Source organism: Orcinus orca, chromosome 13 (genome assembly GCF_937001465.1).
Source record: "Orcinus orca chromosome 13, mOrcOrc1.1, whole genome shotgun sequence".
Lineage (NCBI taxonomy): Eukaryota > Metazoa > Chordata > Mammalia > Artiodactyla > Delphinidae > Orcinus > Orcinus orca.
Window position 1 is genome coordinate 11362690 of NC_064571.1, and position 13184 is coordinate 11375873.

Below are 13184 nucleotides of genomic sequence, written 5' to 3' on the forward strand. Positions count from 1 at the left end.
GATTAATAGCATCTTTACAACTCGATCCCCTCCCAAACACCTTGCCGACTTTTAAAAAAATCATTTCTTGTGGCACTGCCTCTAGCTTGGTGATCTGAACCTTCCTAATGATGAGTCTGTCCCCAACGTAACAGGGGTCATGGGCTTGGAGAGGGTTATTCTCACCATGTTTAGCAAGAACATTTCAGGACCGTGGGCCTGCGTGGGCTCCGCCGTGGAACACCGGGCCACGCTGCTCGGGCAGGTGGGCCTGTGCAGGACTCCACACACGCGCACCCACACTCACACTCTGGCCCTGCTTCCTCGTACCGGTGAGGAGGCCCGGGTCAGTTTGCACATGGGCCTCCCAGATCCACCGTGGCCAAACAGAAGGAAAGTTTTTTTTGATCAGAGCCTCACAGTGCTTGGGGGGGTGTGAAGGAATCACAGTGCTAGTGGTGGTGGTAATTATGGTTGTAAATCTATAACATTTAGAACAGACACAGAAATCATAAGCCCTTTAAAAGAAACATCATAAAATCCTAATTCAATTAGATCTGAGGCTTCACGGTCCTTTCTGAAAGGGCCACATGAATGAAACGTTTGCTTCTGCAAATGAGGAAGCCATTTCTGTCAAACAATACTGAATGGAGACTTTTGTGGCTGTTTCTTTCTTGGCTTCTTCGGTGCTCCAGGGGAAGTTGATTATCTGGGGTCTTAGCAAGGTCTAAGCTGTGTCACGTTGTGGTTTTAGATGCTGCGTGTAGAGCCATGACGAGGGAATGCTGAGTTGGTTTTTGAGAGGTGGTTTTTTAGGTGAAAGAGCTGCAGTGTCAGCAATGCCCTGCGGCTGGGGGAGGGAGGCTGGGGAAAAGCCGGAGGAAGCAGCGGCTCTGCGGTCCCCACCCCCAGGCTGGTTCCTCACACCGCGGGCTCGCAGAGGCTCTGGTGAGCCAAGCCCGCTCCCCAGGTCCCCTCTGAGTCTGGATACTGGCGAAGGACAGAGAGCTCTCTGCATTTCCATATCTGGGGTCTTTTCTTTTAAAACTGAGGCAGATATTTCGGAGCACCTCTGTTTGCTCTCTCACCTTAGTGGAGATGAGTTGACTCCTGTGTTTGGTTGCCCCTCGGTCATTTTACAGTCAACCCTGAGAAATACAGCAATGGAAATAACAGGGTGTGCTTGGAGCCCCGCTCCCCAGTCCTGCCCGCTGAGGGCCACCTCTTCTTACGGCATCACCCCCACCTCTGGATGACCAGGTCCCCATCACCCAAGAGGCCGCTCTGGGCGGTGCGCCCATCACCTCCAGGGGACCTTTCCTCGGCCGAACTCACAGCCTCCCAGCTGCAGCCACTGTGGTTCGTGGCGCCGGCCCTCGGTCTCCTCATCTCCAGGGTGACACGCAGAGGCCACCTTGTTCTTTCTTATCCCACTGGGTCCCCACAGCCAGCAGGTGTCTTCAGGGTCCCCCTCCCCTCCATTCCTTCTCCCAGTACAAGCGCGCCTCCCAGATATTGCGGGTTCAGCTCCAGAGCACTGCAGTAGAGTGAGTCACAGGAATCTTTTGGTTTCCCAGTGCATATAAAAGTTATGATTACCATACTGTAGTCTGTTAAGTGTGCAATAGCATTATGTCTAGAAAATGGTGTACATACCTTAATTTTAAAAACACTCTGTGGGGACTTCCCTGGTGGTCCAGTGGCTTAGGCTCTGTGCTCCCAAGGCAGGAGGCCCGGGTTCAATCCCTGGTCAGGGAACTGGATCCCACATGCCACAGCTAAGAGTTCGCATGCCACAACTAAGGCCTGGCGCAGCCAAATAAATAAATTTTTTTTTAAAGAAACACTTTATTGCTAAAAAATGCTAACCATCATCGGAGCCTTCAGCAAGTCATAAGCCTTTTGCTGGTGGAGGGTCTTGCCTCGATGCTGGTGGCCGCTGACTGATCAGGGCGGTGGCTGCTGAAGGCTGGGGTGGCTGCGGCAGTTTCTTAAAATAAGACAACAGCAAAGTTTGCTGCATCGATCGACTCTCCCTTTCATGAACGATTTCTCTGTAGCACGCAATGCTGTCTGATAGCATTTTACCCCCAGGAGAACTTCGTTCAGACTTGGAGTCAATCCTCTCAAACCCTGCTGCTGCTTTGTTAACTCAGTTTATGTAATATTCTAAATCCTTTATTGTCATTTCAACAATCTTCACAGCATCTGCACCAGGAGTAGATTCCATCTCAGGAAACCACTTTCTTTGCTCATCCATGAGAAGCAACTCCTTATCCATTAAAATTCATAAAATTGCAGCAATTCAGGGAATTCCCTGGCGGTCCAGTAGTTAGGACTGCACACTTTCACTGCCGAGGGCCCAGGTTGATCCCTGGTTGGGAAACTAAGATCCCGCAAGCTGCTCCGTGTAGCCAAAAAAAAACCCACAGGTTAAAATTGCAGCAGTTCAGTCGCATCTTCAGGCTCCACTTCTAATTCTGGTTCCCTTGCTCTTCCCCCCACATCTGCAGTTACTTCTTCTAGTGAAGCCTTGAACCCCTCGAAGTCATCCATGAGGGTTGGAATCAACTTCTTTCAAACTCCTGTGTATGTTGATATTTTGACCTCTTGCCATGAATCACAGATGTTCTTAACGGCATCTAGAATGGTGAATCTTTTCAAGAAGGTTTTCAATTTACTTTGTTCAGATTCATCAGAGGAAACTCTTATCCATGGCAACTCTAGCTTTACAAAATATATTTCTTAAATAATAAGATGGGAAAATCTAAATTACTCCTTGATCCCTGGGCTACAGTATGATGTCGTGTTAGCAGTCATGAAAACAACACTCATCTCATTATACATCTCCATCAGAGCTCTCGGGTGACCAGGTACATTGTCAATGAGCAGGAATATTTTGAAAGGAATCCATTTTTCTGAGCAGGAGGTCTCAACAGTGGGCTGAAAATATTCATTAAACCATGTTGTAAACAGGTGTGCTGTCATCCAGGCTTTGTTGGTCCCTTTATAGAGCACAGGAAGAGTAGGTTTAGCATAATTCTCAAGGGTTCTGGGACTTTTGGAATGGTAAATGAGCACTGGCTTCAACTTAAAGTCACCTGCTAACTGCGTTAGTCCCAAACAAGAGAGTCAGCCTGTCCTTTGAAGCGTTGAGACAAGGCATTGATTTCTCCTCTCTGGCTGTGAAAGTCCTAGGTGGCATCTTCTTCCAATATAAGGCCGTTTTGTCAACATTGGAAATCTGCTGTTTAGTGTAGCCACCTTCATTAATGATCTTAACTAGATCTTCTGGATAACTTGCTTCTACACCAGCACCTTGTCCTTTTGTTATGGAGACGGCTTCTTTCCTGAAACCTCATGGACCAGCCTCTACTAGCTTCACACTTCTCTTCTGCAGCTCCCTCACCTCTCTCAGCCTTCATAGAACTGAAGAGAGTTAGGGCCTCGCTTTGGTTTTTTTTTTTGGTTTTGGGTTTTTTTTTTGCGGTACGCGGGCCTCTCCCTGCTGTGGTCTCTCCCGTTGCGGAGCACAGGCTCCGGACGCGCAGGCTCAGCAGCCGTGACTCACGGGCCCAGCCGCTCTGCGGCATGTGGGGTCGGACCGGGGCACGAACCCGCGTCCCCTGCATTGGCAGGCGGACTCTCAACCACTGCGTAGGGCCTTGCTTTGGATTGGGCTTTGGCTTAAGAGAATGTTGTGGCTGGTCTCAGACTCTCCGCATCAGCAGTAAGGCCGTTTTGCTTTCTCATCACTCATGTGTTCGCTGGAGTAGCACCTTTAATTTCCTTCAAGAACTTTTCCTTTGCATCCACACCTGGGCTGTTCGGCACGAGAGGCCTAGCTTTCGGGCTGTCTCAGCTTTTGACACGCCTTCCTCACTAAGTTTAATCATTTCTAGCTTCCTTAAAGTGAGAGGCCTGTGACCCTTCCTTTCAGTTGAACACTTAGAAGCCATTCTAGGGTTATTAACTGGCGTCATTTCACCGGCGTTGTGTCTCAGGGAATAGAAAGGCCCGAGCAGAAGGAGAGAGGCAGAGGATGGCCGGTCGGTGGAGCAGTCAGAACGCGCACGACGTCCTTTGATTGAATCTGCTGTCTTACGTGGACACAGTGTGCGGCACCTCAAAAATATTATCCTAGTAACATCAAAGATCACAGGTCACCCTAACAAACATAACAATAATGGAAAAAGTTGGAAATATTGTCAGAATTCCCAAACTGTGACACGGAGACCCCAAGTGAGCAAATGCTCCTGGGAAAATGACACCAATAGACTTGCTCGATGCAGAGTTGCCACAAACCTTCAACTGGTAAAAAAAAAAAAACAACGCAGTATCTTTGGAGCGTGATAAAACGAAGTGCAATAAAACGGGGTCTGCTAGTACTGTCAGACCATAGAGGTCCAGGGCTTGGCGGGGCCTGGGGGTGGTGACACTTGTGGGAACTTTGGCGCAGTGACATCCACAGTATATGTACGTGAACGAGCGGGTCCCTGTTTCTTACAGGGGAGTGCAGGCTCCTCTGTCTCCTGACTTGTTCTTCTCATCACCCCCAGGATCCTAATACATCCTTTGGGTGACATCCAAAGCAACTTTCCTAACATTATCATCTGGTCGTGGGAACGCACCGAAGCACAATCTTTCTGTGGTTCCCCCTTGGCCACAGGGTAGAACCTAAACCCGTCAGGGTCTGACCCATAGCAAGCAGGGCTGCTCCGTGGTTAAGAACATGGGCTCTGGCGTCAGACACTCTTTGATGTGGGTCACAGCTTCACCCTCGTCCTGGGGCCAAGCATCACGCTCTCAGGATCCTCCTCTGTAAAATGGGGATCACAGTACCTGTGTGTGGGCTCGTGCTGCCAAGCAGGCTAGTGTCTCTAAAAGTACCTTACACGCTGGCTGTCAGATAGTAAATGCCGGTGACAGGTCAGCGGTTATTACTTTTACTGGAGGAGGTCGAAGTCACGGAGAAGAGCAGGGGCCCCGGAGCGTTTCTCCTTCACGGGGCAGCATCAGGTGGCCAAGGTTCAGCAGCCCTACACGTGCCACGAAGCTGCGGCCGCCTCAAATCAGGGGCTGTCCCAGCCCAGGGCTCACCTGCCGCTGTCACAGCACTGCCCTTATTCTTCACACACCTGCCCACGCCAGCCCCCCTCTCGATTTCATGCCTCGAGCCTCCCAAGGCCTGGAACGATGGTGAGTGTGGAGCTGGCGCCGACACCTGTCTGCTCCCAGGACCCCCGCTCCTCTCCCCCTCCCCCCAGCCCCTCCACTCCCACCTGAGTGGGAGAAGCAGGGGCGGATTGCACTTGGGCTGTGCGTGCTGTGCCAGGAGATAACACTCTTCTTTGCTTCTAGGTATGAAGTCATGCACTCTTGCTGGAGAGCTGAGCCCTTGGACCGCCCCACGTTTTCAATGCTGAGGCTGCAGCTAGAAAAGCTCTTGGAAAGCCTGCCTGAAGTTCAGCACGAAGCCGACATCATTTACGTCAACACACAGTTTCCGGGGAGCCGCGAGGGCCCGGCCGAGGGCCCGGCACTTGCTCAGCTGGACGTGAACATCCATCCCGACTTGGTCATTGTTTCTTGCACACCCGGCGCCACCGTCAGCGTGGTCACCGCAGAAATCCATGACAACAGACCTCACGAGGGAAGGTACATCCTGAACGGGGTCAGCGAGGGCTGGGACGAGCAGGCTCCTGCTGCCCCGGCGACGGGGACGGCGGGAAGGAACGGTGTTTTACTGGAGGACAGGCTGGTAAGGAATGGGGTCTCCTGGTCCCAGTCCAGCACGCTGCCCTTGGGGAGCCCAGCGTCAGATGAACTCTTATTTGCCAACGACTCCTCAGAAGACTCAGAAGTCCTCATGTGAGGAGAGCTGAGACACATTCCCAAATCCTGGAAATTCCTCCATACGAGAACCCACATACACTCGATGTTTTTGGTATATGTCTTCCTTACCAAGTCAGTGCCCTGGCCCAAAAGCACCACGTGAATGTTGTCAAGTAAGTCATCGTTTAGAATACGTAACATATATTTATTTAAAGAGAAAATATCTATATGTATATGGTGGAAAGAGACAAAGATATTCTATTTTAATAAAAGATGACTTATGTCACTTTTCTGGATGATCTTAACATTTAAGCTCTAACAGCCCCATCTCCACAGCAGTTCCTGGATGTTCACGTTGGCACAAAGTTGTTTTTTTAAAGTTCTTTTCCTTTTTCATGACTATTAAATATTTGTAAAATAAAATGCCATATTTGCCTTTGCTTCTGCTCTTAAGAAAAATCTGGTATTCCCACCTGAATCATCTCTTTGATAAGAGTGATTCATTTCATATTTAAAGTTTTATAACCGATGAATTCTCCGATCTGGCTTCCTAATAAAATATGAATGAGGAAAGATGCGTGGTACTTACTTGAGACTTGGAAAGACATGGCCACTGGCTGCCTCAGTGCCTTTGCAAAGGAATTCCCTTGATGCGGGGCCCTCGATGCAATTGCTCTGACCACTCGACATTGTTTTTTTTAAAGATATGGAAAAACCACTCCAGAGAGCCCAAAGATGAAGAACAAAACAAAATATTAGAGGGTTGAAAAATACAATCTGAGTGGAAAGATTTCAAATAAATCGTAGAAGGGACTTCCCTGGTGGTCTAGTGGTTAGGACTCTGCCCTTCCACTGCAGGAGGCACAGGTTCAATCCCTGATCAGGGAACTAAGATCCTGCATGCCACGTGGCATGGCCAAAAAAAAAAAAAAATTCTAGAAGAGGGTCCAAGAAGTTAAGCACTTTTCTGTGGGAAGGCGAGACTCGTAGGAGGGAGACGCGGGCAGTGGACAGGGAACAAGCTCAGAGCTTAGGACCCCTGAGTTCACGTCCTGGCTCTGCTGGGTCATAACAGCCATTGCTGGTTGAGCACTTGTTATGTCTCAAGCACTTTATGTGAACTGTACATTAATATGTACATCATTAACGTGGGTACCAGTGCCATCATCACGCATGGGCCAGGAAACAGAGGCTGGAAAGGTTGAGGGCCTGCTATGGCCCGTGTCTAGAGAGGGCGGGAGCTAGAATTCAGAACGAAGGAATCCAGTTCTGGCTGGCTCTAAGCATGTGATTTGGGGGTCTGTTCTAGAGCCTCTCGACCTTTTAACTTTTTTTAACAAACACATAGATAGCCCTTATTATGTGGCCAGGCCTGGCAGTCATTTAATCCTCATAACAACCCTACCAGGTAGGTACTACTGTTATTATCTCCATGTCACAGCTGGGCAGACTGAGGCAAGAGGAGGCTCACTTACTCTGCTAGTAAAGCAGTAGACTGATGTGGTCAGTTTCAGTGTTGATCCCTTCAGCCCCTGGGGCAGCCACGCAGGCGCAGGGCCACTGGCATCCCCAGGTGTGTTGCAATTGTGAGTAGCCTCACCCAAGCCACTGCAGCCTGCAGGGATCAGTGTGTGGCCCTCACAGTCTGGGTCCTGGTCCCGGATGCCAGCCCAGATGCCCCAGTCTCCAGGGTCTGCCAGCTCTATTGTTACTGTGAAATGCTCCAGACAAGAAAGTTCTGCGGGTTGGCGAGGAAACTGCATTGTTAGGAGAAATGCTAGCACCACATTTTATCCGTGAAAGGAAAAAAACAAAAGGCTGTTAGAGCCTAGAAAGATCATTTCTACTGTTGGACAATTTTGAATGGTTATCTGAAAATCCGTAGAAAATTTTTATTTTTTTACTTTGTGCAAATAAAGTTTCCTACTGGTGGTAACTATTGAGAATGTCTTGATCAGGAACTGACTGGCTAGTTTAAGCAAAAAAACCCAAGGTAAAAAGGTATGTTCGTGGGGACTTCCCTGGTGGTCCAGTGGTTAGGACTCTGTGCTTCCACTGCAAGGGGCATGGGTTTGATCCCTGCTCAGGGAACTAAGATCCTGCAAGCCGTGCAGCTCCCCCCCCCCCAAAAAAAAGGTATGTTCGGGACTTCCTGGTGGCACAGTGGTTAAGACTCTGTGCTCCCAATGCAGGGGGCCCGGGTTCGATCCCTGGTCAGGAAACTGCATCCCACATGCATGCTGCAACTAAGAGTTTGCATGCCACAACTAAGGAGCTGGTGATCCGCAACTAAGGAGCCAATGAGCCACAACTAAGAAGGCCGCCACTGCAACTAAGGAGCACACATGCCGCAACTAAGGAGCCCATGAGCCACAACGAAGAAGCCCACCTGCTGCAACTAAGACCCAGCGCAACCAAATAAATAAATTAAATAAATATTTTTTTTTAAATGTATATTTGCATCTGTAAGATAAATAAGCAAATTGAAAAACATACTTGGGAGTTTCATACACATTTAATATTAAATATCTAAACTAATACACTTTGTGTTTTGTGTTTCTAATTTTAATTACATAATGTAAATAAATATATAATGAATAGGTCGTCAAATGCCCACAGCCCCCCAAATCCTGTCCAGTTTGCTCAGTATATGCCGTGTGGCCCGAGAAGGGCTGGAAAGCCTGGGCCAGTTCTGCTGTAGAGAGAAAGCTGTGACTTCCGGCTTTTCCTGAGACAGTAACAAACATGGCAGAGAAATTCACTTCAACCCCACAGCGATGCCCCAGGGCCTTGGGTAAATGGGGCGTGATGGGCAGAACTCCCATCCCAGCCTCCTTTTCCCAACAGGAGAGTGGAGCCGGACTCCCCTCGTTCAGACACTCGCTGAGACGGTCGCTACCACCCTGTTCTTCTCTCAGCCACGCTGGAATGTTTGAAAGAAGTAACTTTCAGAGGACCCGATCCCTGGCAAAGTCTTGTATAGACTTCTGAGCATGAACTGAACATAGCCCTTCAAGTTCTCTTTTGTATAAACTCAAATTACTTTTGTAAGTGACTCCTATGGGCCAACAGTCTGGGAGAGAAAACAGGGAGAAACAAGACAGTCATTCTCTTCAGCCGGGCTGGGGCAGGGCTGGGGCAGGGCTGGGGCAGGGCTGGGGCAGGGCTGGGGCAGGGCTGGGACAGGGCTGGGGCAGGGCTGGGACAGGGCTGGGACAGGGCTGGGGCAGGGCTGGGGCAGGGCTGGGGCAGGGCTGGGACAGGGCTGGGGCAGGGCTGGGACAGGGCTGGGGCAGGGCTGGGACAGGGCTGGGGAGAGCAAGAGAAATAAACAAATACCAGAAATACTTGTGACCTACAGGTGAGACTAGCTCTGCCTTGGGAGGGTTATTTTTTCCTCCCCTCCTTCCCTCCCTCCCTCACTCCCCTCCCCACCTCTCTCCTTTTTTTTTCTTTTTCCTTTCCTTTTCTTTTCTCCCCTCCTCCCCACCCCCCTTTCCATTCCTTTTTCTGGCCTTTCTTTCTGAGTAGAAAGGAGAAGTGAGAAGAATCAGGGCCTCAGGAGTCAGACCACGCAGCCAACAGCAAGGGCTAGACAGGAACCAGTCCTGTGAGCATTCCTTGGGCAATCTTGGTCAGGTCACTTTGATCTCCCGGAGCCCAAGTGTCCATCAGTGTACAGTAGAGATTGCAACACCTCCTGCAACCCCCTGTAGGAAGGGGAGGTGGCAAGGTCCTTGAAAGGACCTTATGCTTGTTATCGAGGCTTCTCCCAATCAGAGGCTTCTCCCAATTTCATTGCTTATGCAGTACAAACTCACCATTTGTCATAGTAGAAATATTGTCCCTGATTATGTTATCAACCGCCTCCAAAATAACGCAAACTAATTCAAAAAAGAAAAGAAAAAGGGACTTCCCTTGTGGTCCAGTAGTAAAGAATCTGCCTTCCAATGCAGGGGACGTGGGTTCGATCCCTGGTCCAACTGAGATCTCCCATGCCGCAGGGCAACTAAGCCCAGCATGCGACGACTATTGAACTCACACGCCTCAACTAGAGAGCCTGCATGCCACAAACTGCAAAGCCCACACGCTCTGGAGCCCTCGTGCCACAACTAGAGAGAGAAAAACCTGCACACTACAACTAGAGAGAAGCCCGAGCGCCATAACGAAGGATCCCGCAACTAAGACCCAATGCAGCCAAAAAATAATAATAATAAGGAGAATAGAGAGAGAGAGAAAGAAGGGAGGCAGGAAGGGAGGGAGAGAGGAAGGAAGGGAGAAAGAGGGAGAGGAGAGGAGAGGAGAGGAGAGGAGAAAGGAGAGGAGGAAAAGAAAAAGACTTAATCTTTGCCACTGATGCACACAGTAGGGGAAGTGGCCAGGGTGCAGGAGAGTGGTCCTCATCCCCCAGAGGCCGGCACCTGCCTACACAGCGATGCCCAGATACCTCTCCTATCAGTCTCGTCCTGGAGTTTAGTTATTTGAGCTTCAGTGACCATTCTCTTTCCATATATGGGTGATGGCAAGCAGTGGTGACTTTACCAACAGGATTTGGGGACCTGAGGTGTCAGAGTGCCCTCCAGGGAGGAGGAGACCCTCCCTCTTCTTCCATGTCCCCCAGACCAAGCAGAGATTCCCTCTCAGGAAACAGGCCAAACCACAGCTCTTATCTTACAAATCAGGTCGATTCTGGCCAGACTTGTCCTGACTCATGAAAGTAAAGAATTTTGTAACTTCTCCTGGTAAATGAAAAAAGCAAGTTGGAACTTCTGCTGAGTCGGTAGGAAAGTAACTCATCCAAAAATAAACCAGTTATAACAGCAACTTAACTTCTCTAAAGACATTTAGGTACCTTGAGTGACAAATGGGAAAACGGGAAGTTTTGCTTTCTTTAATGAACATTTCAGTAACGTGTGATGTTTCTATATGTAGGTTTTATTTTCTCCCTTTTAAAGGTCTAGGAATAGAAGTAAAATTGCCAATCCTGTTTAACTTTAAAAGGCATGTCTAAATTACCTAACTTATTTGTATTTTAATGTAGTGATTATTTCCAGAAATTGTAACCCAAAGACCACTACTTTAGAATATTTTCATGTATAATATCTAGGATTCCATGCATAGATATTCGAAAGAGATGCTTGAGAATTATGTATATTAACCCTTCCTACCTCTTAAGGACACAATCATTTTAAATTAATCTGTGGATTTACTGAAACTGCACATCTACAAATTCTAACCAAAAAAGTATTTTTGAAAAAAGAAAAGTGTTTTTGAACATCAACCATGTGCGGATACAATCAACTCACCCATTCAACTGATACTCACTGAGAATATTAGTGACTATATTCTGAACAGAACTGGGACATTGGGATTTGCAAAGCACAGCAATCTAGACCTTGCTGTCTTGGATAACAGTCCAGAAGAGGGAATAGAAGGCTTCAAATGAATACTTTCTTTTAAAGAATATTCCTCAGAGGGCTCTGACTTGCACATTTTATTGAAGTCTATTAATACCACGGTAAAGCAGATCAGCCAGGCCTGCAGATGCTGTCCAGACTCTGTAACAAACTTCAGAGCTAGATCAAACGCTTTTCCTGGAAGCAGGCTCCAAGGCCCAGCCCCATCTGACTTAAAATTAAAGGGCCATCAGCTGGAGTTTGAAAACCAAAATTCCATCATGTTACAAGTCTGAACAAGAGAATGCAGGCTGCTTCTTTAACTCCACGGAGTACTCCATGAGTACTTAACTCCACGAGGCTTGTTTTAACATAGTTTCTCCAGAGACAGAAGATAGTTTCTCATTCAAAAATGTGTGGTTCTCCAACTCTTTTTCTTCCTGTCGTTTAGGTGAGATTATCAGTGATGATCTACCTTCAGGTTCACTGATTCTTCCTTCTGCTGGCTCATGTCTGCTGTTGGGCCCTTCTAGTGAGTTTTTCATTTTAGTAATTGTATTTTTTCAACTCCAGAAGTTCCATTCAGTTATTTTCATAACTTCTCTTTCTTTATTGATATTCTCTATTTGATTTAAAAAAATGGTTTTCTTTCATTGTTTGAACATATTTATAAATAGATGCTTTTTTACATAATAAAATGTCTGTTCAGTCCAACATCTGGATCCCTTCAGGGAAAGTTTCTATTGACTACTTTTTTCCTGTGTACACATTAATATTCTTGTTTATTTACCCATTTAATCTATTTCTGTTGAAACTGGATATTTCAGATCATATATTGCAACAACTATGGATTCTAATTTGTCTCTCCTTCCAGGGGTGGTTGTTATCACTGTTTCTTTAGGGGTTTGCCTGAACTAATCCTGTAGATTGCGTTTCTCCTGCAATGTTTGAACACTGGTGCCTCTGCTCAGTTGCTTTTTTAAAATTATTCGCGTTTTTATTTGTAAGTCTGGCTTTTAAGGGGTCATCCGGGAGTCAAGCAGAGCTTAGTAGTAAGCCAATCATTGATCAGATGTTGTACTTAAACATCTTGGGCCAATGAGGCCTCCACATTTTGTTTATGGATCTGTCTGTAGCTTGGATAATATATTCCAAGTTCAGGAAGTTTACAAGTCTGCCTGGCATTCCCAGTGTTTCTTGCTTAGCCAGTGATGAGTAGTTCACTAAACGTGAATGGATTAAATATTCCAATCCAAAACCACAGATCATCAGTCTGGATAAAAGGAACTTTTATCCAGAATTTATACATAATTCTTACAACTCAACAGTAAAATGACAACCTAATTTTTATTTGTTTCTTCCAGTTTTATAAAGATATAATTGACATACAGCACAGTATAAGTTTAAGGTGTACAGCATCATGATTTGACTTACACACATCATGAAATGATCACCATAATAAGTTTAGTGAACATCCATCATCTCATATAGATACAAAATTAAAGAAATAGAAAAAAAATTTTTCCTTGTGTTGAGAACTCTTGGGATTTACTCACTGAACACATTTCATGTATAACGTTACATCCCTAGTACTTATTTATCTTATAACTGAAAGTTTGTACCTTTTGAATGCCTTCATCCAGTTCTGCCTCTCTCTACCCTCTACTTCTGGAAATCAGAAACCTAATCTCTTCTTCTATGAGTTTGTTTGTTTTTCAAGTATAATTGACCTACAACACTATGTTAGTTCCTGTTACACAACATTGTGATTTGATAATTCTATACATTTCAAAATGATCACCAGGATAAGTCTAGTTACCATGTGTCACCATACAAAGATATTACATATTTCTTGACTATATCTCCCACACTGTACATTTCATATCCATGGCTTATTTATTTTGCACTGGAAGTTTGTACCTCTTAATCTCCCTCACCTATTTCTCTCCTCCCCGCCACCTCCCTCCCTTCTGG

The 13184-nt window shown here is 46.9% G+C and overlaps 1 protein-coding gene across 1 annotated transcript in view; it reads left to right on the top strand.

Moving 5' to 3' along the window:
- Positions 1 to 6238, top strand: part of MERTK (MER proto-oncogene, tyrosine kinase) — a 112990-nt gene extending 106752 nt beyond the window's left edge. The window contains exon 19 of the mRNA XM_004276752.3: positions 5341 to 6238. Coding sequence (XP_004276800.2) covers positions 5341 to 5854 — 514 coding nt within the window. The 3' untranslated portion in view covers positions 5855 to 6238. The remainder of the gene's footprint in view (positions 1 to 5340) is intronic.
- Positions 6239 to 13184: the final 6946 nt, after the last annotated feature.